Source organism: Ictidomys tridecemlineatus, chromosome 11 (assembly GCF_052094955.1).
Source record: "Ictidomys tridecemlineatus isolate mIctTri1 chromosome 11, mIctTri1.hap1, whole genome shotgun sequence".
NCBI classification, from domain to species: Eukaryota; Metazoa; Chordata; class Mammalia; order Rodentia; family Sciuridae; genus Ictidomys; species Ictidomys tridecemlineatus.
In genome coordinates this window covers 124,622,552-124,649,108 of record NC_135487.1, presented here as the reverse complement: position 1 = coordinate 124,649,108, position 26,557 = coordinate 124,622,552, and the positions used below count along the sequence as shown (strand labels likewise).

Below are 26,557 nucleotides of genomic sequence, written 5' to 3'. Positions count from 1 at the left end.
GGTCTGAACAGTTGGAAGGTGGCCCTCAACATATGAAAGCACACAGCTACCAGGGCTGAGAAACAGACATCTCTTAGGAGGACTGTCATGTCCGTGTTTGAAAACCCAGGGGTGAGACGGGACACCAAGTTCTTCTACTTCCCCTTTTCTAATTTCTACCTATCTTATCTGAATATGACCTCCCATTTTCCCTTGTAGATGGGAAATAAGCCTGCCTTTTGGTGAGACAGACATGCCCTGCCTGCAGCCAGGCCTGGTTCCCATGTTTCTGTGGCTGTTGCTGCTGATCCTAGGTGAGTAGAGGGACTGGGATAGGACAGTGGCTTCAGTTCCTACGGTCAGACAAGGGAGCCTCTGTCTCTTCTTTTACATTGGGGTTCATAATCACATAGCAAGAAAAGACAGAGAAGGCCCATGTTCCCAAAACAGCCATAAAACTCCAAATACAGCCATCCCAGGAAGCCAAGGATTGGCCCTTGGTTTTGTATCATTGCTGGCTTTTTTCTTTTTTTTTTTTAATCCTATAGGAGATTTGGGCTTAAATTTCTGCCAATCCACAGCTCTAAATTCCTTCCTTGAACAGCTCCCAACGAAATAATTTTTCAGACAAGCAGTAGCTTCCCAAATCTAGGGGAGTCAGGCAAGGTCTACTGAGAAACAAGACCTCCTTCTCCCCTGTTTTTAAGCCAAAATTTAGCCAGAGTTTTAAAAAGTAGAAGGAATAAGAGGAGGCCCAAGAAAGTGAGGGGAGGATAAGCCATTTCTCCAAGTGGTTCCTGCATGGGCACTGTGAGTTCCCCTGGGAGAAGAAAGGAAGGGAATGGAGCAAGAAGTTGTCACGCAGGCGGGTGCAGAGACGAGCCAGGCCTGTGGACGGGCACTGCATTTGTAAAGTCAATCGTAGACTGAATGTTTTCCTGATTGTTTAGGAACTTTGGGTAGTAAACAATGGGTGCCAAGAATTGGGAGGAAAGAAGCCATTGTGCGGTTAGGTTGTCAGGAAAGTTCTCCTAAAGCATCTGATTGAAAAGATTTGAGAAACATCCTTCTATGCTAATAACCTTTGCTTCTGGATTCCCTCACAGCTCCCGGAGGAGAACAATCACGTAAGTTTCCCCTACTTTCTGTTCCTCCCAAGTTCTGATCACTCATCCCCTCAGCCAGAATGTTGGGGCTATTCGCCCAACACTTGCAAATGAGGTCATTGGGGAGATGCCAACATCAGTTGCTGTGCTGGGGTCACACCTGTTACCATGTTGGGCAAATAGCCCCCAGCTTCTCAGTTTCTAGCTCATCCCACATTACCAGGACACCCCGGTGCAGAGAGGGAGCAAGCATGAGCAGAAGGAAGGGTAGATGCAGCAAGCAACTGTTCAGAGACTCTCGGGCCTCATCTCCTCCACCCCCGAAGTCATTTCCTCTGTGTGTCCAAGTTAGTGCTGCTACCAAAGGAAACAGGAATCGCTTCTATTCACAGAGGGTAATGACACAATAAAACCCTTCTATATTTCCAAAAGAAGCTCATGCCTCAGCTTCCGGTCCATCAGTGAGCTGCAATCCTAAACACAAGCCTGATTTCCCAAGCAGCCCGACCTTCTTACTTCAAATTCTTTATATGCCTTTGTTATTGATTGTGTCCAACTTAGATGGAGAGTAGAGAAGAGTTGCCTTCCCTGTAGATTCTCCAACTAAGCAAAGTTTAAAAATAACAAAAGTAAAGAAAGAATCTTGTTTATTACATGTTTCAAGTCAAGCCCAAAGTGATTTTTTTTTTTTGAGTCTAGAAACGGCTTTTGAACAGCCCAGGTTCACCTTCATCTTGAAAAGAATGAATAGAACAAAAATATCTCAGAGCCTACCTTCTGGACTTAGCAGTCTTTGTACAATGAGAAATCTTTTTTTTTTTTTTGTACTGGGAATTGAATCCAGGGGTGCTTTACCACTGAGTTACATCCCCAGACCTTTTTCCTTTGAGACAGGGTTTCCCTATGTTGCCCAGTCTGGCTTTCAACTGGCAACCCTCCTGCCTCAGCTTCCCAAGTTGCTGGGATTACAAAAATGTGCCACCACACCTGGCACTAATCATGTCTTCTAGACTGTTCTGAGCCGCTGCCAAGACCCCCATCTCCTACGATATCCCCTTGCCCGTGTGCAGGGTAGGCAAAGGATGAGGAAGAACAGGTTCTCTCCCAGGCATTTTTCAAAGCTGTCTCTGTTCCATTTCTAACCCCAGTCCCAGGAAAATCCCCAGCTGCAAGGCTGGCCCCTCCCATGTCCTCCGCCCACCCCTCACTAACCTGCCTTTGTCCATTTCCCATTTAGAAGTACCACCCAAAGCTGTACTTCTGCTCCATCCTCCATGGTCCACAGTCTTCGAGGGACAAACGATGATTCTCACATGCGTGAATCACCATTTGCAATTCCAGGAAGGCGCATCTTGGTATCGGAACAATAAATTGATTGACAAAACATCTGGAAGGATCCTAATCAAAACATCTGGTTCTTACCAATGCAAGACCCAAGGATCCTCCCAGATTGACCCTGTACATGTGGAATTTTCATCTGGTGAGAAAAAGGAGGAGTTTCTAAAATCGAACCACTGGGCAGAATATCTGCGAGCTGGGTTAACACGGGGAACCCAGAAGGCACTGTGACAGGCGTGGGCACGTGTGATGGGCTGGCCCCAGTGGGGAGAGCAGAAGCACAGCAGCAGCAAAGTGTGGTGCTGTCCACTTCCTTATTCAGAGAAGTGTCTGCACCCCAGGGGCCACCAGGCAAAAAGGAGGCCAGGTCTGATGGAATTCCTCTTTTAAAGATGGGATTTCTCAAGAAATTAGTCCCCTCTTCCAGAACAAGGAAGAATCTAGTATGGAGCGTGTGGAAAAATTGGTGGAGGACATTTGCAGGTGTGTACAGGGCTGTAGCTCTTTTCTCATGGGGAGAACGGAGAGCAATGAAAGAAATGAGAGGGAAGAATTGAGTATGTCCTCCGCTCTTTGCAGACTGGCTGATCCTCCAGGTGCCATACCCGGTCTTTGAAGGAGATGATATAGATCTGAGATGCCTAGGGTGGGAAGAGGAGAAAATACATAAAAAGATTTACTACAAAGATGGAAAACAACTTCCTGATGGTGATAACTCAGACTTCATCAGATTACATTCAGTCCGCCAAGACAAGAGCAAATATCATTGTGCTGTTTCTAAGGAATTTTCTTGGGATTCTTTTTGGAAAGAAACTTCAAAATCCCTAAGAATCCAAGTTCAAGGTAATGGTTGAACGCCTGTGGGTTTAGGTTTTGGCAGTGAAGCTGTGAGGATCAAGGGAGGGTGTTTATCAGTGGGGATTTCATGAAAAAAATCTCCTTGGGCCATGGGAGGAAGACGGTCCCCACTTCGGGGTGCTGACAGCACAGGTAGATCTGTGCCCCGTTCCCTAAGGATTGTGTTCCTTTTCTCTAGAGCTCTTTCCACGTCCTGTGCTGAAAGCCAGTCCCTCCCAGCCCATTGAGGGAGGCCCATGGACTCTGACCTGTGAGACGCAGCTTGCTTTTCAGAGGTCACAGGTCCAGCTCCAATTCTGCTTCTTCAGAGATGGCCATACCCTGGGGTCAGGCTGCAGCAGCTCCCCAGAGCTCCAGATCCCCACCATGGGGAGCGAAGACTCGGGGCTCTACCGGTGTAAGGCAGAGGCAGCAACTCCCAGAATCACGAAAATGAGCCGGGTGTCCCGTGTGCTTGTGCAGAGTAAGTGTTACAGGGGCTGCTTGCTCTTCCAGAGCTGGGGAGAGGAGAACAGTTCAGGACACCCCCTGCCCCTAGGGTGGTTGATGTCGAGAGAGGCTCCAGCGATTATGGTATCTTTCTCTCTTTGGACTCAGTATTGGACCAACTTCCCTAGGACCCTCTTTTCCATCTAAGCCAGGCAATAGTAATTATCGATCAGTTACTGGGTGCCCAAACCGGACAACTAGAAGCACCATTGACCAAATGCTGTCTGAGAAGGTCCCGATAGTGTTTTCATAGTAGACTTAACCTCACACCAAAATCATCAGAAAAGGGGAAGATGACTATCGACTGGAATAGTCAGAGAAGAATGTGGGGGCATGGAAGAGAGACTGGAGAACCCTTAAAGGATGGGGAAAGAGTTTGGATTCTGAGAAAAGTCACTTCAGTACTCTTTTTCTGTTTATAAAATGTGATTGCAAACAACACCGGGTTTAAGATCATGGGCCTGGTGCCTGCATTTCCCAAGGATAGGACCTGTTGTGGGAGTGGGAAGGGGTACTGATCTCTTTATAAAATTAATTTCTTCTTTCCGACTTTGGACCCATTGCATCTACGACTACTGGCCTATTCCTGACGGCTCCAGACTTTTCCTTGACTCTGAAGTGCTTGCCATCAAAACCCTCCTGTGTTACCTTGTGTCTCCCCAGGAATCCCTGTATCTGATGTGAATCTAGAGATCCAGCCCCCAGGGGGGCAGCTGATTGAAGGAGAAAATCTGGTCCTTATCGGGCACAGGGAATATCACATTCTCCTGGCACAAAGAGGGAACAAGTCTGGGCAGAAAAACCCAGCGTTCCCTGTTGGCAGAGCTGCGAGTGCCTGCCGTGCAGAAGCGTGACACTGGGAGGTACTACTGTGCGGCTGACAACAACCACGTCCCCATCCTCAGCAAGCGGATCACCGTCACCGTGAGAAGTGAGCTCCTGATTCCTCCCTACCACCCTTGTTTTGCAAGCCAGAGTTGAAGTTCTCCATCAGCCCTGAAGTTTTGGAAGCAGGCAAATGAACAGAGGCGAAGATCCAAAAAAACTACCCCTGCCGCTACAAACGTGGCAAAATGAGCGGAAGATGCTTTGCTCCATGGGGAGAGGACTTTGGGATGATGGGGACAGAATTCTCCAGGGCTACTTTTCTGGGTTTTAGGACAATGCTTCTGATCCTTAGATTAGGAAAGTGCAGGCAGTGGGGAACAGAAGTGATCAAGGGATATATCTATTTCTAAGCTCTTCTGACAGCCCTTCTGTCTCCCTCAGGTCTTGTGTCCCGCCCTGTGCTCACCCTCAGGGCTCCCAGTGCCCAGGCTGTGGTGGGGGATGTGGTGGAGCTTCATTGCGAGGCCCTGAGGGGCTCTCCCCCAATCCTGTACCAGTTTTACCTGGAGGACGTCACCCTGGGGAACAGCTCGGCGCCCTCTGGGGGAGGGGCATCCTTCAACCTCTCTCTGACTGCAGAACATTCTGGAAACTACTCGTGCGAGGCCGACAATGGCCTGGGGGCCCAGCGCAGTCATGGAGTGAGTCTCCACGTCCTAGGTAAGCAGGTTGTACACACAGTAGTCCAGACACATTAGAACTCTGCTGGACTTCTTGCCGGCATGGATTCTTTCCTGTGATTACACATTCCTTTGTTTTCCTCTGTAAGAGGCTACAGTTCCCATATTCCCCACTCCAGAGGAAGTTCAAAGACTCTAAAATAACAGATACACAGTTCAAAGACTCCAAAATAACAGATACACGAGCTGCAGCGATTACTGGCAAGGAAACATCATTCCCTGCCCTGATCATGATTTTCTTCCTGCCTGCATGCACCTTTTATTTTATTTTTTTAAAGGTGGTGGTGCTGGGATTTGAACCCAGGGCCTTGTGCATGTGAGGCTAGCCACAGCAGAAGCCATCTTTCTTGCAGCCAGTGTTGGCTCATATTTCAGGTCTAATCATTGCCATTCAATGAATGGTCCCACATCCACACTCCCTCCCCTTGAGTCAGTCTGTAACACAAAGCAGAGCTTAAGATCCTTCCCAAGCGTCTCTTGCCAGTGAAACACACAGCTTCAATCTAAAGCACTGCACACAAAGAGAACTATCTCATTTAAGTTTCTTCACCACTTAGCAGAACCAGCAATCTTCTCGTTCCTATTCCACACGAATGGTTTTTCTATTCTCATTTGCTGTCCTATCTCTAGAGTTCTCAATGAATGTGGAATTATTGTTGCTAGTGCTGTATCTGGATATTTTTGGGCCAGTCTGGATCAATTAGTTCGGTAGCCAATGATTGGGCGACTATTGAATGTCATGCAAAGTTTCAGCAACTGGAAATACAACACAGGAAAGATAAATCCCTGTTCTTATGGAACTTAAATTCTATTGGGGTCATCTGATATATGACAATGATAGACGAATGGATGAAGGGATAGAGGGATGGATGGATGGATAGATGGACGGATGGATGGATAGATGGACGGATGGATGATAGAGGGAGGGATGTTACACAGTGCTGAATAGTAACTTGGAAAATGAAGTCAGGTAATTGGGTGGAGAATAATGAGGTCCTAAATTAGATAGATATGGAACCATGTCTTGATCTTAGAGCTAAGATTCAGCAATAGGAATATCCTAGAAGTAGGATTTTAGTTATATCTGTTAATAATGATAGCTTGCATTCATGGATCACTTTACATACATGATTCTTATTATAATAGTTTGAGATATAATTTATTATTAGCTCCTTTTTAGAAATGAATAAACAGACTTAGAGAAGTTAAAGTTTTTAAAAATCAAGATTACAGCCAGGCATGCCTATAATAATACCTGACACTCCAGAGGCTGAGGCAGGAGGATTGCAAATTGGAGGCCAGCCTTTGTAACTTAGGAAGGCCCTGAGCAACTTCTCAAGATCCTGTCTCAAAATAAAAAATAAAAAGGGCTGGGAATGTAGCTCAGTGGTAAAACGCCCCTGGACTAGATCCTCAGTACCTAAATAAATAAATAAGTAAAGTAAAAGTCAAGATTAAAGAGTTAACAAAGAGCAGAATCAGGATTCAAACCTATGTTTTTCTGAATCCAGGTTTGTGTTCCTACTATGAACTATGCAGAATACTCTTTTATTACAGTTTCTTGTACACACGCTTATATAAAACTGCCAATGAACTATTTTCCTCTCTCAGTTCCAGTGTCCCACCCTGTCCTCACATTCAGGACTCCCAGGGCCCAGGCTGTGGTGGGGGACGTGGTGGGGCTTCACTGCGAGGCCCTGGGGGGCTCTCCCCCGATCCTGTACCAGTTTTATCACGAGGACGTCATCCTGGGGAACATCTTGGCGTCCTCTGGAGGAGGAGCATCCTTCAACTTCTCCCTGACTGCAGAACATTCTGGAAACTACTCCTGTGCAGCTAACAATGGCCTGGGGGCCCAGCACAGTGAGGTGGTGGCACTCAGCATCACAGGTGAGTTAGTGGCACCTGAACTAGAGGCCATAGCAGTAGGCAGTAAAACATTCCTCCAGTGGATGGTACAAATTCTATCAATGGCCAAGTTTCTGAACACGCCCACCAAGGTGTGGAGCAGCTTGAGATTGATGCTGATTTCATGTGGGAAGGGGAAAGGGAATAAATTTTAACCTTAGATGCTGGTGACCACCTTTAACATGTCATTGTTTTGAAAATCACAAATTATACTAAAGATAATTTGAATGGAGAAATCAGAAACTGGAAAATTACCTGCCCTGATAGATCTTAGCTCCACTTGCATGTTTTTTTGTCTAGATCCAAAACTTTTGCCCTTGAAACTCAAGTATATATCTTGGCTCTCAGGGAATTCCAGGAGAAGAATTGTTCTTATGACCACAGGAGTCACTGGGGGATTGCTCCTCATCCTTGTCTTTGCTGCTACTTGGCTGTATCGCATCAAGAGCCAAAAGAAACCAGGTAGGTGTCTCTGTCTTAGCCCTTAAGGCTGTGACTTTGGCCATTGCTATATTGATTTGGAGTTGGGTAGTGCATCCTGTAAAGGCCAATTATTCCTCCTAAGTACTAGTCCCTCAGTTTTACAGGCAATAGTAACAAAAAAGGTAGCATAAAGTTTTCAATGGGATTTTTTTTTTACCTCTTGTGTTTAATTTGAGATGAATTATGTATCAGAGCTTTGCTTTCAATTAAAATTTGGAAAATTAAGCACTTTACTGTTCTACCTGCATTCCAAAGCCTACTGAAAACAAAAGGGCCCCCAAACCCCTCCACCATTTGTAACAAAAAGCAGGTGATCGTCAAAAGTGCAAATCATAAGCCAAGATATATTTGAATAGCAGTCAACTATAATGAAATTTGGATAAAACTAAGAGAGAACAACTGAGAGGAGATTAAAAATCCAATTGCTGATTGTTGGTTGTACATAGATACACAATTGCCTTTTGCATGTTAATCGTATACTCTGCAACCTCACTAAACTCCTTACTTAGTTCTAATATCTGTTTTGTAGGTTTCATAAAATTGTCTATCTAGGTGGCATGCTGTCTGCTAATAAAGACAGTATCACTTTTTTCCAGTCTTAACCTTTTATTTTTCTTTCTTGATTGCACTGTCTAAAACCTTTTATATAATGTTGAATAGAACTGGTCAGAGCAGACATCTCTGTCTTGTTCCTGACCTTAGGTAAAAAGTATTCAGTTTCTCACAATTAAGTATTTTACCAACTGCCGGATTTTTATAGACTCACTTTATCTGGCTAAGCAAGTCCCTACTAATTCCTAATTTGTTTAGAATTTTTACTGGCACAGATATTTGTCAAATGCTTTTTCTGCATTGATTAAAATAATCAGGTGATTTTCTGTTTTCAGTCTATTAATAAGGTTAACTTTGAGTGTTCGAGCCATATTATATTTCTGGGGTCTTTATCATGATGGTTGGATTTGATTTGCTAAAATTTTATTAAGAATGCTTGTACCTGTGTGTAAGAGGGAGTTGGTTGATATCTTTCTCTTCTCTTGCCTTTATAGGATTTGCTGTCAAAATTGTAGCCACCTAGCTAACCCTTTCAATATCCTCCATTCTTCTTTGTGTGTTCACATTTCCATCTCGTATCATTTTTGATCTGCCAAAAGGGATTCTTCTAACATTTCTTACAGTAAGTGTGCTGTCATTACTAAATTCATTTATGTTCTTACTGATTTTCTGTATACTATCAATTGTTGAGATAGGGAATTGAAATCTTCAACTGCAAGTGTGAATTTATTCATTTCTTCCTGCAGTTGTATCTAGTTCTGCTTTGAGGATTTGATGCTCTTTATGAGCTGTGTGAATATTTAGAATCGTTATGTGTTTTTGATGAATTGAAAAAATTTATCCTTACAAAATGACCCTCTTTACCAAACCTCCCGGATAGTATCACTTACTTTGAAATAGTTCTTGTTTGATACTAATGTAATAATGAACTATGATTAATACAATTATAAATGTTAGCATGTTAACAAATATAATCACTGCTAACATGGTATTTCTTTCCCTGTCCTTTTGATTTATCTGTGTCCTATACTTTAGTATATCTTTTTTAAATAATTAAAATGTGATTAATTCCTTTTTTTTCCTTTCATCCAATATGAGAGTCTCCACCTTTTATGAAAGGTGTTTAGACCATCTGTAAGTGAGATTTTATTTTATTTTAATTGTCATATAATACTTATACTTATTTATGGATATAATATTATAAGTCAATACATGTACATGATATGTATTGATCAAATTAGGATAACTAGCATTTTCATCTCCTCAAATATAACAATTTTTATGTCTGGGGAATTTTCAAGTACTTCTGTAGTTATTTCTAGAAGCATAATAAATTGTTGTAGGCCATAGTTACCCCACAGTGTTACACAATATTCTAATGAATCCCCCATCTAATCTCTGTCTAACCTCCCTCCCCACTACCTAGAAGAGGGCATTAGAATCTCACTGTTGAAGTGGATAATGTTCAAAAAGCAGACTATTCGGTCACCACGACACCAGGAAGGAGGAGTGTACTGACTATTTTATGTGATCCATATGAACAGAAGGCCAGGGGGTGTTCTGTCCACCAGGTCTAGAAGAATTGCTGTTGTTTTGTTTTGCTTGTGGTGCTGAGAATCGAACCCAGGACTTCATGCATGCCAAGCAAGTGCTCAGCCCTTCATTGGCTTCCTGAAGAAGTGTATTAAATAGCAGACTCACCGAGAAGTGGTGACAGTTCACCAGGAAGAGGGTCTCTGTCTTTCTTTTCCCAAAAATCTTGACTCCTGAATCCTCCACCCCATGGCAAAATTCCCTGTCCCGTTATTGACCATTTATCTCAGGAAGGAGCTCAAACTTTCCACATATTTCTAGAAGTGAAGAGTTCTACTTCTTGCCTGAATAATTCCTACAAATTATCAAAAGAGGTAAAAATGTGTCAATTCTATATTCAAACTACTTGGGTTAAAATTTTAGTAATGTCAATTGCTAACTTTTGTTTTTTTTTGTAGTTATAGATGGACAGCATGCGTTTATTTTATTTTTTTATTTTTATGTGGTGCTGAGGATTGAACCCAGTGCCTAATAACGTGCTAGGCAAGCACTTTGACACTGAGCCACAACCCCAGCCCATAACTTGCTAGCTTCTTGATATTAGGAAAGTCACTTAAACTCTCCAAACCCCAGTGTTTTTCGTCTATGTAGTGGTCATAATAACAGTAGCTACCTTTGACAGTGTAGGCAAACTGCTTAGTAGAGTTCCTGGCCCACATGTCCTCAGGGAAGACATGGTAGATAGCCACCTCTTTACATCTCAGTTTTCTTTTTACAGCGAGGAGATAGACTGACTTCTAGATCCATCCTTACAGACAAACTGCCCAGGGAAGACACTGGCTGTGGGTGGACGTGGGTTCTCATTGTCCTGAGGACAGAGACACAGGCCTAGGTCATGATCACACACTTCCAGCCTAACTCAGGAGGCCTGGCACCCAGGGACTGGGCTTGAAGGCATCATTCAGTTATTTATCAAAGGAATCGGGGCTCGGGGTATAGCTGAGTTGGTAGAGTGTTTGCCTCACATGCACGAGGCCCTGGGTTCAATCTCTAGCCACCAAAAAAAAAAAAAAAAGGAATCAAGACTGGTGTGCTTACTCTGTGCCGTGACTGGTGTGCTCTAAAACCAGTGAGACAGATAGACTCAGATATTTAAAAAGGCAAATGACAGGGATGTGAAACTGGGAACAAGTCCACACTGGGGCACGCCAGAAATTTTTCAGAATTTCAGTGATGAAAAACTGCCTTATTATAACTAAAAAGAAAAATATTTTTTAAAACTGCCTTACTTTTAAGGCTGATAGAGTAGGCTTCAACATTAAACTCACATGCAATCAGTCACCTATTAGAAAATTGTCAATTTGTCATTTTTTTTTTCAGTCCTCGAGGTATATACTTTAATTTGTTCCATGGTTTAACCAACCTTTATTGAATATTTTCAACTGTTAGGTATGGCTCTGTGAATGCAAAAAAAAAAAAGACTCAAGTGGATAATGTTCAAAAAGCAGACTACAGGAAAGATTAAGGGAAAACCAAGACACAGATCAGGATAGTACACGTAATAATTAGTTCTTACAATATTACCCACTTCTATGTGCCTGGATCTAGGTAGAGTTGATGCAAAGCTCTGATGCAAAGGAGGAAAGATAAATTGAAATTATCCAGGTGAAAGAGACGGAAAGAAAAGGGACGGAGAAACTGCCGAGTGCCCAAGTGACGTGCGGTTCAGCGTTTCTGCAGAGGATCTGCAGGGGTCACAGTTAGAGAAAAGCAGGGTAGAGCATACCGTGAGAGTCGCAGTTTGGTGTCAGGTTAAGCTGCAGTCACAGTGAACAAGTGGGTGTGGAGGAAGACCTGGGCCCCGAGTTAAATATCGCTTCGTCTCACTTCTGCTTCCTGGCCACAGCTATTTAGAATTTCTTTTCGCATGGCTGCTACGGATTGAAAAATGATTCATAACGAGTGTGATTCTGGGCAGATGTCCTCCGAGACCCCGCCTTCCCTATGTGTCCCATGACATGGGGGCATACAAGGTTATTCCCCAAGCTTGGCCATGTCTGAGATCTCACAGAGAATCTGACTTGGAGGAAGGAGTGTTCTGTCGCAGCCCACTGTCCACACAGCTCTCTCACCCTCAGTGTTCCTTTGTTCCTTTTGTAGGGAGACTTCCGGCCACGGGGACACCTAGGTAAGGTCTCGGATTCTTGTGCTGCTTGGGTTCATTTGCATAATCTGTTTATAACTAGGATGATGTACATTTTTAAAGTTTTGAATGGACTTCCTACCAACCTTGTAACCTTCTTACAAAATTAAAAAAAAAAAAAAAAAAAAAAAAAACCAGTCCCACTCCTCTTTGGGGACAATACTGTGTCAGCTGACATGCTGAATGCAGGCTGTTGTCTGGGTTTATTTATCGACCTCCGAGCTACAGTACAGAACTGACCGCTGACGTCTTAATGACGTCACCCTGCATGGGGCCACCGTTCATCCACTCCCTGTTTCTCTCATTCCTTCACTCATTTAGGAAGTGACACTAAACGCCAGCGTTAAATTAACAGCGCACAAGGAGGTGATGTTCAGAAAAGAGCCCACTTTTCTGAGGAAACTTCATAATATCTTACAGGGAAAGTGGAGTCTTACCACACGAGGTAGAGAATTTTAAAAAAAGACAAAGGTCAAGTTACATGGGAATGCAGAAGACCCTGCGTATCAACGTTTAAACATTAATATCTTTAAAAATAAGCTTAACAATTAGACAAATATAAGTTTTATCCTCCCAAAGGGACCTGAAGACTGAGTGGCTTCTGCCCTTGGACTTGGCCTCAGCTAGCTTCCCCTGGGGTCCATCTTGACCACATTTTTCCCAATATTTTCTTGAAAGAGTCCGTAATATATATATATATTTACGTAAATCCTGCCAGGCTTCCAGGATACCAATTTCTCTGAGACTCTGTGTAACTCACAAACATTCTTCATCCATTATCTCTTCTTGTCCCAGTTACAGTCCCAGTGAACATCAGGAGACTTCTGGGTTTGGGCCCTCCAGCCTAGATGCCCAGGAGCTCCCCTACTCTGAGCAATTAGCCCAACTGGAGCTGCAGCCAGTGTATAGCAATGGTAAGGACTTCTTAAGGGACACAGGGTTCTAGGGAAGTACCAGTACACAGGAAGGACTGAGCAACGACTCAGGGCCCTTTCATAGCCAATTTAAATATGACATGCCTAACATTGTAGGGATTAAAAGGCAGCTATAAATTTGGTGGCTGTAAAGGAGTATTGGTCTGATTTTCCTTACTATGATGAAACACCTGAGACTGGGTACTTCATAAGAAAAAAAGTTTTATCTAGCTCACATTTCTGGAGGTTCCAGAGCATGGCACTGGCATTGGCTCTGGCGAGGATGCATGGCAGATGGCATCACAATTTCAGGAGTGCACATAAGCAGGGAGATCGTGTGGCAAATAGGAATCCAGAGTGACGGGAGGTGCCCATAAAGACCTTTCCCTAGACCCCACCTCTTAGAGGTTCCACTACCTCCTCATGTCACAACGCAGGGGACCACTCTTCTGATAGATGAACCTCTGGAGAACAAACCAAATCCCAAACTAAACCACAGCAGGAGACTCTCAGAGGGGGGCCATGTAACGTCTTCTGTTTTCTCACAGTGAATCCTGAAGAAGGAAACCTGATTTATTCTCAGATCAGGAGCATCCCGAACACAAACGGAATTTCAGGTGAGATACCTTTCAGACAAGAAGAGGCGAGGTGGTAGGTGGCAGTGTTCTCAGATCCAGCCAAGGGTCTTTGATCAAAGAGTCGTCTCAAATGTGAGCTTAACATGGGAGACATGGCCTGCTTCTCCTGGGCCCAGTGTCTCTTCTCTGTCCTTGCCCACGTTTCAGGACGTGACTCTCATCATCTCTTCCCACGATCACTCTTTGTGGCAACAGCAGAGTTCAATAGGCATTTCTGGAAACCTGTTGCGTTGGTTTCGATGTCCGTTTCTCCTTTTCGAACTCATGGGCTCCTTGGTCATATGGACTGAGCTTCTGTCATCTCTGCCTCCTTGTAATGTACCTAATGTTTAATAAGAAGCCACTTTTCAATGAATGCTTGTTGTCTGAATAAATAAACAAGAGAGACACAAACAACTCTTTGGAAGGACAGAGGAACGCACAGTGAATTTTCTTAATGCTCCACTGCAAATCTTTGGCTTCCTGGGGAACTGCTGTGTGGTTCAGACGGCCGCTCTCTCCTCGAGCCTTCTCCAAATTCCCTGTGCAAAGAGAAGTGAGTGCTGTGGGCCCCTTCCTCCCAGATGGTCAATACGGCCACAGAGGTGCCTTGTTTTTTTAGTGTGCATATATCTTGTGTGTGGAGGGGAAAGAGTGCTTTTTTTCTGTGAGGACTTAGAAAAAGTCAGCAGAGAAAACAGTCAAGAGATGAGCAGGAGAGGTGGAGTGGACTGGGAATGCACTGTGAATAGGCTGTAAATTTGAAATGTAGAACTTAAAACTTTTCTTTGCTATCCCAATCCAACAGCCAATTCACCGCGGACGCCTAGGAACAGTAAGGTGAGATGCATTTCCTGGCCCTCTCTCTTCTCTGCTCTTCCTCATCTGTATTTAGGTGCTTAAAATTTGTGGGTTTTCCACCAGGAACCTGTGGTCGTTTATTCAGAATTGAAGAAGGCACACCCGGAGGACTCTGCAGGACCGGCCAGCCGAAGAGGCAGTGACCACGAGGACATTACAGAAAACTATGAGAATGTCTCATGGGCTCCAGCAGCCTCGGAGCACTAGCCCCTCACCCAGAGTGGCCCTCAGAGAGCCCAGGGAACAGCCGTGTGCCATGGACTAGAGGAGGAGGACCGCCTAGCCAGGGTCACAAAGGCTTTACCTATAGAATTGCAGTAAATACACAGAAATCATTCTAAGGCTTAAGCATATAACTTCTGTTTTGCAGAAGAGGTCCCTAAAGGTTAAATAGGCCCAGAGAGGCTGTCCAAGGTCATATGCAAACAAAAGCAGGATCCAAATGCAGATGTGATGGGCTCTGAAATCTGAGCTCTCAACTACTGCCCTACCTTGTTTTCTCATGAGGAGGATGATAAGAGAATTCAGAAGGATCATACATGATACAGAAGGTGAATTACATGCTATTCACCAAACAGGTGGCTTAAGCATGTATAAGTGATATTCAGAATGGACCGTAAGCCTGTAATCCGTCCCACCACAGAGTATTCGGCTTCTGTTCTCTCATTGTCTTGGTTTTGCATTGTTCATGGGTCTTTTTTCTCTTCTCTCAGTGATCACTCTGTGTGCATTTTGCATCAAAATGTTATTTTTTCCTTCTGTCAGTATCTGAATGTTATTGGCAAAGTTTTCAGTCACCCTGGTTGACAGTGGTTAATGTACTGAATTCGTTGATCTCCTGTCACAGGATCCATCATGAGGCCGTCCTGTAGCAGCTCAGTTGTGCCACTTAACTGCAACACTTACAGTTTGAAGCTACTGAAGCAGCAGTGCCAACCCCAGAATCTCAGGAAATCCAATGATTCACAGAACTAGAGGGCAACCTTCAGGAATTCTTTTTTTTTTTAATTGTTCTTTTTAGATATACAGGACAGTAGGGCGTATTTTGACATATTCCATTGTTTATAGATACCACATCTTCTTTATCCATTCATCTGTTGAAGGGCACCTTGGTTGGTTCCATAGCTTTGCTATTGTGAGTTGAGCTGCTTTAAACCATTGATGTGGCCCCTTCAGTGCAGTATGCTGACTTTAAGTACTTTGGGTATAAACCAAGATGTGAAATAACGGGTCAAATGGTGGTTCCATTCCAAGTTTCTGAGGAGTCTCCATTACTGCTTTCCATTCACTCAGGAGTCCTGGTTACCTGAGCTGACAGTGGAGCAGAAGTTGCCAAACATTAACTTGTAAGCTCAGAGCAGAACTTCTCATCTGTCCCCCAGTTGGCTGAGAAACATTGTCTTTCATGGACTCGGAATAAAACAACAACATGCTGTTGTGCTTAAGTTTCAGGAGAATGGACAAAATCACTTAAAATTTCTTCAGAGGCAGAAAAGGAGTAACTGAAATGGTTAGCCTTGATTACCTGGCATTACACTTCTTACAGCTGTCAAAACAATAGGCCTTAAGAAGAAGAATCTAGTGAATTCCCTAATGCATGTGAATGGATCAATTTACCAACATCATGGATTCTGCACCACCCACTGTGCGTCACTTTATGTAAAAAACACAAGAGCACTTTGAAAACCTTGAAATAGTTCAAGCATAAAAGTCCACAGTGTAGTTCAGATTTATGCCTGGGGTGTCTATAACGTAGACAATAGAAAGAAAAACATGCAATCTAATTTGAAGCTTTTAATTTTAGCCTAATGAATTCAACCAGCAACTGAAGAAAAAAATCCATTTTTTTTTCTTGTTGAAGAAATGTGTATTTTTTATTATGAGAGAAGGGCTTATATATTTTGTTTTCATATTATTAGGGGCAAAACACAATCCAGGACAGGGGCCGGGCCTGTAAGGGGGATCAAATAATCCAAGTGGAATCTGTGTGTGCTTGAGTTTTCTCCTAAGGCCTTTCTACTGGGGGCTCCAGGAAGGATACATTGTTTGGTTTGAGGGGGAAAAGACATGTCACTAGGCGCTTGTTGTAGGAAACCTATGATAAAAGGAGAAAAATTCTCCCATTGACTTTTGAGAGATAAAAGGTCTAGGGGAGGAAGTTAGGACAGAGGCAGTGTGCTACTGACATTCTCCAGGGGAATGTGTTGGTGGTGCAGGTAGCACCAAGGACAGCAGCCTTTGGAAAGGAGAGAGTTGGGGACAGGAGGTGGGGGAGCTACTGTGCACAGAATGGTTCTGGGCATAATGGGGAACGTCCCTAACAGAAGACTTTATTCAGATCCCCCAAACCAGGGAAATAGTGGTACCTGTACGTAGTCAGGGGGAGTCTAAGGAGTGTTAGTGGAGAGTCCCTAGAGGAAGCTGTTTCCAGCTAGTCAACAAGGTGACATTAGAGATTTTGGTATCAGGGGCATTATTAATTTCTTTCTTTGCATTCTATTTATTTTGTTTATAAGTTTATTGAATAACAATTTATGCAAAATAAATTACATGTATTTAAAGTGTACACTTAGATGAGTTTTGACAGATGAAATCACACGGACGTAATCAAGATCCCAAACACTTCTATCACCTTCACAGCCCCTCCCCCTTGAGCAAAGATTGTTCACTTTCACCTCCATCCCATTCAATTACTGCCATGCTTTCTTCCGTCATTATAGATTATATTTTCTAAAAATATATATAAATGGAATCACATGGGATAGACTCTTTGGTGCCTGGCTTCTCTCACGAAGCAAAAAGATTGTGAGGTTCATTCATGTTGTTTCATTATTTATTTTTAATTCCTGAGTAATATTCCATTGTATAGACATATTTGACGATGTATTTACCTGTTGATGGACGTTTGGGTGATTTCACTTGTCATTGTTAAAAATAAAGCTTGATATATATAAATCGTTTTGTGAACATGTTTTCACTGCCCTTTGGCAGATCCTGTGGAGTATAACTGCTGGGTCACATAGTAGATTCATGTTTAACTTTCAAGGCTGCATGTTGTTTTCCTAAATGGCTGCACAATTATACATTCCCATGAATGGTGCATAGGCTCAGTTATTCCACATCTCTGTCAATACTTGAAATTTTCAGTCTTTAAATTCAGTCATTCTAAGGAGTATGGAATGCAGTATAAGGTGGCGTTATGCTTTGTCTTCTCTTTTCCCGGATGTTGAGCATCTCCCAAGTCCTTACTGACTTTCTGTAGATCTTTTGTGATTTTTCTGTTAAAACCTTTCATTACTTCTTTTTTGGTAGTATTTTTTTTTATTATTTGAGTTGGGTGAAATCTTTATATATTCTGGTCTGATTTACGTATTTATGTATAGCTTGATTTTTATTCACCTAATGGTGTCTTTTGATGAGCAGATGTGTTCAGTTTTGATGTCATCAAATTTATGAATCTTGTCTTTTATGAGTTATGCTTTGTGTCTCCAATGTGAGAAAATTTGTTAAGCTCCAAATCAAAAGACTCTTTCTAGAAATTTTTCATTGTCACTTTTACATTTAGGTCTAAGATCTCTATATAGTGAATATTTTTGTGTGTATGTGTTGTGTGCAATGCAAGGAAAATTATTCATATTTTTTCTTAGAAGTTTCCACCACTTGCCTTGGTAGGTGTTCATAGCTTTTTTTGTGTGTGTGTGAGGTTTGAGGGAATAGCAAATGCACATTTTTAAAATTTATAATGCATTATATAATTTTATCAGATCCATGCTTGTCAAATATTTTCTCTCAGTTTATAACTTTCAAAGTTCTAAATTTAATTAAATTTTCCATTTTTTCACTTATAGTTCATATTTTGTATATCCTGTTTAAGAAATACTTATCTGCCCAAATGCTATAAATATTTTCTTCGGGGCTAGGATTGTGGCTCAGCGGTAGAGCACTCGCCTAGCACGGGCGGGACCCGGGTTCGATCCTCATCATCACATAAAAATAAAGGTATTGTGTTGTGTCCATCTACACCTAAAAAATAAATATTAAAAAATATTTTCTTCTAGAAATTTAATATTTTTATCTCTTGTGTTTATATGTGACACATTTCAAGATATTTTTTGTATGCAGCTTGAGATCAAGGTTGATATTAATTTTTTTCCTATTCAGATATCCATGGTTACAGGAGTCTACTTGAAGAGCATACCTTTTCCCTTTGAATTATCTTGCCATCTTTGGCAAAAACCTATTGATAATATAGGTGTGAGCCTACTTCTAGACTATTTTGCTTTATTTATTTTATCTTGGAGTAGATCATAAGGCTCTCTCCTTAAGCCAAAACACACAATTTCTTGATTACAGTTCCTACATGTGAAGCTTGAAATCACTTGGTATAAATCACCGATTTTGTTCTTTTGTTTTTCCCAAAATGATTTTGGGTAATCTGGGTCTCTTGCCTTTCCATATACATTTTTACATTGACTTGTCAATTTATTAAAAAAATTTTTTTGATTAGCATTACACTGAATTTCTACATCAATTTGGGGAGAATTTCCATCTTAACAAGACTGAAGCTTTCAATCCATGAATTTCACATGACCTTTCCATTTCATTAGGTCTTATTTAATTCTCTTTCACATATCTTTCATTAAATTTATTTCTAATGATTTTATGTTGTTTGGTATTATAAGTGCAGATTTTAGTTCATTTTTTAATTGCTTATTGTTAGTGTAATTTGATAACTTCTCTAAATTTTTTGAGAGAATTTGCATAGGATTGATATCTTTCTTGAATATTTGATAAAATAAATATTTGATAAAATAAACCAATGAAGCTGTTTGAACTTAATTTTTTTCTTTGTGAAAAAAAAATTTGATATGATGGTGTGAGGGGGAAGAGAAAAAAAGAGAGAGAAATGTGTTACAGTAGATTGGGTAGAGAGAGGTGAGAGGAGGGGAGGGGAGGGGAGGGGGGATAGGAAGGGCAGCAGAATACAACAGACACTAAGATTGCTGTATGTATAACCAATGTGATCCTGCAATCTGTACACGTGGAAAAATAAGAATTCATACCTCATTTGAATCAAATGTATGATATGTCAAGATCATTGTATTGTCTTGAGCAACTAATAAAAAAATTTTTGATAATGCAAGCTCTTAATAGATATACTACTACAAGTGGAGCATCCCTAATCTGAAATCTGAAACGCCCCCCCCAAATCTAAAACTTTTTGAGCTCCCACAAGTGGAAAATTTCATATCTTGATCTCATGCCACAAGTAATAGTCACGAAGAAGGCACACCAAAAATATTGCACACAACACTTCAACAACTGAACCCAGGGATACCACAGGGGAGGAAATGTCAGAGGAAGAATTTAGAAAGTTCATAGTTAAAATGTTTAACAAGTTAAAAGAGGGTGTAAGGAATGAACTTAGAGAAAAAATGCAGGAAAGATCATTTCAATGAAGAGAAAGAGATTCTGAGAAGGAATCAAGTAGAAATTCTGGGAATGAAAGAGCCAATAAATCAAATACAAAATTTAATGGAAAGCATTATCAATGGATTAGACTACCTTGAAGACAGATTCCCAGGCCTAGAAGACAAGATATATAATGTTGAAAACAAAGTCAATAAGAAAGAAAAGATGTTAAGAGACCATGACCAGAATATTCAAGATATCTAAGATAATATTCAGAGACCGAATTTAAACACTATTAAATGGGTCAGAACAAAGCTTTGAAATACAAACTAAAGGAATGCCCAATCTTTTCAATGGTATAATATCAGAAAAATTTTCCAAATTTTAGGAATGAGATGAAAATTCAAATATAAAAGCATATAAAACTCCAAATAGGCAAGTTCAAAAGAAATCCTCTCCAAGACACATTATAAAGAAAATACCTAACATACAGAATAAGAATAAAATTTTAATATCTGCACGTTTAGAGGCAAATCAATTCAGATTTCAACTGATATCTTAACCCAGACCTTCAAAGCCAGGAGGGCTTAGAATAATATGTGCCATACCAACCAATATTAAATGGGTGCCAACCAATATTACTGTGCCCATCTAAATTATCCTTCAGAATTTAGAATGAAATAAAACATTCCATGATAAGCAGAAATTAAAAGAATTAAAAAAAAAAACTAAGCCTACAATGTGAAACATACTCAATGGAATATTTCAGGCAGAAAGACTCCATTTACAATTTCTTATAGTTTTTTGGCAATGAGTCTCTAAGGGTTTTGTTTTGTTTATAGTTTTCTGCATTTGTATTTGGTGTTTTGTTTTGGGGTACTAAGGATTGAATTCAAGGGCACTCGACTACTGAGGCACATCCCCAGCCATGTTTTTGTATTTTATTTAGAGACAGGGTCTCACTGAGTTGCTTAGTGTCTCGCTTTGGCCAAGGCTGGCTTTGAACTTGCAATCCTCCTGCCTCAGCCTCCCGAGCTGCTGGGATTACAGGCTGCACCAGCACACCAGGCTGGATGATACTATTCTATGTTTGAAGATTTTGTTGCTGCCATTATTATTATTATTATTATTATTATTATTAGGTACTGGGGATTAAATTCAGGGTGTTTAACCACTGAGCCACATTCCCAGCCCTCTATTGTATTTTACAGGGTCTCCCTGAGTGGTTTAGGGCCTAGCTAAAGTGCTAAGGCTGGCTTTGAACTTGGGATCCTACTGTCTCAGCCCCCCCCCCCCCCAAACAGCTGAGATTACAGGTGTTCAGCCACTGAGCCCAGCTGAAGCTGTTGTTTTTGCTGTGTATAGAAAACTGGTTTGAAATTTTTTTCTTTCAATGCTTTAAAATGTTGTTCCACTATCTTATTGTGCCAATGTTTTCCAAGAGAAGTTTGTGTTATTCAAATCATTGCTCTAAAAATAATACAGCATTTTAATCTACTTTTAAGATTTTGTATTTAGCTTTCAGCAGTCTGATTATTATTGTCTTGGCTTGGTGGTGTTTGAATTTATCTTCTTTGGAGTTCATTAACCTTTTCAAATTGGCAAATGGATGTTTTCCACAAAATTTGAGAATAGTTCAATTGTAATGTCTTAAATTTATTGGTTTTTTAAAAAAATTATACATGACAGCAGAAGCCACTTTGATATAATTATATAAGGATATAATATATCCTTTTCCTATTCCCCTTCCCTATTTTATGTCTCTATTGCCTCCTGCTTCAATTCCAATATGTATATGTTATACTTTTTTATATTGTCCCACATATCCCTAAGTTTCTGTCAATTTTTTTGACTTTCTTTCAGATCAAATAATTTTTTTTAGGGGTGGTGCTGGGCCTTGTGCCTGTGAGGCAAGTACTCTACCAACTGAGCTACATCCCCAGCCCTCAGATCAAATAATTTTTATCAATACATTTGCAATTTCACTGGTTCTTTCCTCTGACCTACCCATTCTGTTGTACACCCTATTTGATTATTTTTTAAAATAACAACTATATTTGTAAAATCTGTTTCTCTAAAATTTGTGTATCTCTACCAAGATTTTCTGCCTTTTCATTCATTCTCTGTGTGTTTTCTTTCACCCCATTGAGTGGCTGTTATTAAATTCTTGTCAAATCATTTTGACCTCAGAGGCATTTGACGTGGTTGTTACAAGTCATCTTTGTCCTAGAAAATCGATCACATTTTCCGTGTTCCTTCTACCTTGTATAATTTTTTATTACATCTTGGATGTTACAAACGTTAGGTTGTGTGGCTTCTGGGTTCTGTTACCTTCATCAGAAGAATGTTGGTGTTGTGTGGCCAGCATTTAATCCAGTTAGACTCTGTCTTTCCTTCTGTTGGTAGTAGCTCAAAGCTTAATTCTGTTCTTTTCATTCTTTGCCGTATTAGGGCTCTGAGACTGTCCTGCACCTGCACGTGGAGTCAGCCTGGACTTCAGCACTGTTCATACAGAGAATTATGGGGCTTCCTCCGCTTCTCCCTTTTCCAGAGTCCTACCCTCACCTCCCAGTATCTGCAGTTGACAATCCTCCTTTCCTTCGTTCCTCCAGCTAGAAAGACGGTGGGATTTCTAGCAAAGTGTTACTCACCTTCATTGTGCTTCTTCATGCTACAACCTGCACGCAGGTGAAACCCACTAGAAACCGTAAAACTCGTCTGTGTGCCAGTCACTTCTCCAAAATTCAATTCCTCTCCACAGTCTGGCTGCTCTTTTTAGTTCTGCAGAATCCCCAGTGTTTTCTGTTTATCCAATTAATAATTGTTACCAGCTGTTGGGCTTATCTGTAGTTATTTGACAAATATCATATCAGAAATGGGATTCCAGTTTGAATATAAATAAATATATTTCTACTCTCTGGATAATAAAGTGGTGATTCAGGATATATATTTACATACCCACTTGGACTTCATCTGTGTTAAATACTTGTTCATTTAATGTGTCTGGACATGTTTCATGCTTTTAAAATCATTTTCTAAAACATAAACAATAGTTGTATAATACTATATCATATAGATGTACCCCAATTTACCATTCTCCTTCTTTTGTATATTTTATTTTCTATTTTTATAAAAAGTTTAAGATGAAATCTTTGCATCTCTTCACTTCCTCACAATAAAATTTTATTGAGAAACAAATTACAAGGAATTTTAAAGATTCTTTTTTTCTTCCTTTCCTTTTAAAAAAAATTTATTTATTCTAATTTGCTATACATGATAGCAGAATGCATTTCAATTCATAGTACACATAAAGAGCCCGATTTTTCATTTCTCTGGTTGTTTAAATACCTTTAATCCAGAAAACTTTTACACTATGTAGTCCCAAAAATATTTTTGAAAGTTCCAACATTGTGTGGTTTTTCTTAATTTTACAAAAATGTTGACAGAAATTAAATTTAATTGCTTAAATTTTAATTTATTTGGAGGTTAGTAAAGTTTAAGATAATTATATGCATTTAAGGCAATGTACTTTATTAAATCAATAGTTCAGCATAAGAATTTTTCACATTTCAAATAAGTGAAATATTCTTTTCCTAAAGAGTTACACGGGTTCTTTATGAACTTAGGACATTAATCCTTTATCTGTTAGGCACTGTGTCTTATTTTCCATTTTGCTGATGGTATCTTAACATGCCAAAGTTATCCAGTAGATCACAAATTGTGTTCATGTACTAAGACAGCTCTCCTAGCTCTCCTCTCTTAGTTAAGGGACACATGGACGTGAACCAAGACTTCTCTAAACATGAAACGAAGTCTCCATCTGTATCTGAGAGGAGGAGAGGATATCCCCATCGAGTATCATGGAAGACAAGTCACTTGTCAGTTGTGCTCTCAAAAGCAGAGTATTCTGATGGCCAGAACAGCCTGATATTAGGTGTTGGAGAGAATGGATTAAAGTAGGGATTGCTAATAGCAAAGGACCATTTCAGAATCACAGACTAAGTTTTAAGAAAACCAGAAACCTTGGCTGCTTCAGCCTAGAGACAGCTTCATTTTTCCAAAAGTGAGTATAATGGACTATAGATTAAAACACCCAGGATTTTCTTAATGTACTGTACACTTAGAGGAGAAAACCTCTTGATCTACATGGTCAAAGCAGTGCCTTGCTGATTAAGAAAGAGACAGGCACATGGAGACATAACTGACAATGCTGGACCCCCTTTCAGGTCCCCGCGGGTCTCCACTTCCTGTCCCGACTGTCCTTTTTTTGTCGGTGAAATACTATTCGCACAGTATTTTTTTTTTCTCTTGACAAATGTAACTTCTTCACTCTCCCGTCCTTGGACTGAAGGAAGTTGAATGGGCCTCCCTGTGCAAACTGCTCTTGACGTGAAAATGTCCCCTCTTCCCTGTCAGTGGGCAATGAACAGGATCCTTCTTCAGCAACTCTCATTCCCCAGTCTACCAGGAGGACAGGGCTGCTTTACATGTGGTAAGAAGAGTCAAAAGGGACCCAGGGAAGTAGTCACCAAAAGACTCTTTAGTTTTTTGCTTTTCTCTCTCTCTCTCTCTCTCTCTCTCTCTCTCTCTCTCTCTCTCTCTCTCTCTTTCTCTCTCTCTTTTCTTTACAGTTCCAAGCAGAGGAAACAAGTCTGACTCCCTCTGCAACCTCCGCCAGGACCCGGCTCTCTCTGGTGGGCACAGGGGAGGCTTGTGAGCGTGCTCTGCATCTCTCCTCCGACAGGTGCAAGAGTGTGGTCCCCATGGCCTCGGACCACGGAAGCTCTGTGGCTACACTCATCTCCCTCCTGGTCCCCTGTTTGTCATTCTGTGTGATCAGAGCTTGTCCTAATAAGGTAGTTGATCTGATGAGGGATGCCCATGAGCGACAGACTTTCTAGGTGGCTGCTGATGGAACAATGTCTGAGCCATAAATCTCTTCAAGGTACAGCAGTTGACCAACTCCAGTGACATGGTCCCTGAAAACAAATCTACTCAAGAAATTCATGTTCCTTGTTTAGAAAAAAATTAATATCGTGCTCATCATCTGTGAAGCCCTGTCACTCAGCTTCAGATTCAAGTTGACCGGGTCCCTCAACTATTTCTTCGTGGACACTCCACTGCCCCTCAGTACCTGATGGAAAGAAAGCCCCCCCACGCCCCACCCCCAGTGCTAATTCTTTTCATGCAGGTTTAAATCTCCTGAAAGTGAGAATTGCTCTTATCCATTACATAACTATCTATTTTCTGGTAGCAGGGGACATGGGCCAATATCTGTGACCTTAAGTAGAAATAAGAATTGATCATGAAGGAAAAGGGGGTGGCTTTTAGAATACCTGGGCAGAAAGGTGAGAAGCAGAAGGTGGAGTGTTGTTGTGAATCTTGGGACTACTCTGCCCTTGCATCCAGACTCCTCTGCCTGCCATCTGTGCCCTTGGACAACCTTCTCAACCTCCCTATGCCCCGGCTTCTTTATTTGTAAGATGACAATAATGATAACTACCTCATAAGACTGTTGTGAAGACTGAGTGCATTAACACAAATAAAGGGTGTGGAACTGCACATGGGATTTCCCTACCCCTCGAACCACTGTTGCTGCTGTCTCATTCTGTGTGACCAAGTGTCTTGATTTCTTTTTTTCCTTTTTTTTTTTTTTTTGCCTTTGCTTAAGGGGAGATTTTGTTTTGTTTTGAGTGCCAGGGCACCAGGCGAGGGAACTCAGGAGCACTCAGCCACTGAGCCACACCCCCAGCCCTATTTTGTATTTATTTAGAGACAGGGTCTCACTGTCTTAGTGCCTTGCTGTTGCTAAGGCTGGCTTTGAACTCGTAATCCTCCTGCCTCAGCCTCCTGAGCTGCTGGGATTACAGGCGTGGGCCACTGTACCCAGCTACATGACTCAATCTCTATTTTATTTTTAAGCACAGAACTTTCCACTTTCTGAGATTACCTTGTTGATTTACTTGTTTGTAGAATCCGTCTTCTCCACTGGCTTATGACCGACTCCCTTCAGCACCTTTGTTATGGTTTGGGTATGAGGTGACCCGCAAAGCTCCTGTTAATGCAGAGATATTCAGAGGTAAGAGCATTAGATCATGGGAGCTATAACCTAATGAGTCCACCCTAGTGTGAATGGACTAACTGGGTGGTAACTGTCAGCAAGTAGAGGTGAGGAAGAGCTGGCTCACCAGGAGTTCCTGAAGGGTCCGTCTTCCCTCTGCTCCTCCTCACCGCTCTCCTCTCTGCTTCTCCACCATGCTCTTCTGCCATGATGTTCTGACCGCCCAGGCCCAGAGCAAGGGACTCAGATGGCCATGGACAGAACCTATGAGACCATGAACCAAGGTAAACATTCTCTCCTCTAAGTTGTTCTTAACAGGTGTCTCGGGCACAGTGATGCAAAGCTGACCAACACCACTTCCTTTCAAGAACCATCTAACCTGGGGTGGTGATGCTCTTGCAATCTGCTTCCATTTCTTGCCAGTATATCATACAAAACCATCAGAAAGCAAGCCCCAGGGCTGGGGTCGTGGCTCAGCAGCAGAGCACTCGCCCAGCACGTGCAAGGCCCTGGGTTCGACCCTTAGCACCACATAAAAATAAGTGAATTTTTTTAGTTGTGTCAAACTACAACTAAAAAATAAATATATATATAAAAAAGAAGCAAGCCCTAGTTTTCCTTCTTTAGTTAACGAGTTATGTGAATATTGTTTAGCCATAAAGAAGAATGAAATAG

General features: G+C 41.4%; 1 protein-coding gene and 1 long non-coding RNA gene across 2 annotated transcripts; one reads left to right on the top strand and one right to left on the bottom strand.

Annotated features, from left to right (window-relative positions):
- The first annotated feature begins 262 nt into the window (after positions 1-262).
- LOC144368446 (Fc receptor-like protein 3) lies at positions 263-14,852 on the top strand. The gene is given in 15 exon segments (XM_078027323.1): positions 263-293; positions 1,086-1,106; positions 2,323-2,565; positions 3,003-3,266; positions 3,460-3,744; positions 4,434-4,512; positions 4,514-4,701; positions 5,040-5,318; positions 6,950-7,228; positions 7,595-7,708; positions 11,975-12,002; positions 12,813-12,931; positions 13,480-13,548; positions 14,357-14,388; positions 14,473-14,852. Coding segments are annotated over 15 exon segments (2,175 nt in total). The 3' UTR covers positions 14,617-14,852.
- Positions 13,471-26,334, bottom strand: LOC144368453 (uncharacterized). The gene is made up of 3 exons (XR_013428205.1): positions 26,010-26,334; positions 25,772-25,876; positions 13,471-13,891 (listed from the first exon to the last, which is right to left on the bottom strand). It is a non-coding gene; the product is annotated as an uncharacterized LOC144368453 (long non-coding RNA).
- Positions 26,335-26,557: the final 223 nt, after the last annotated feature.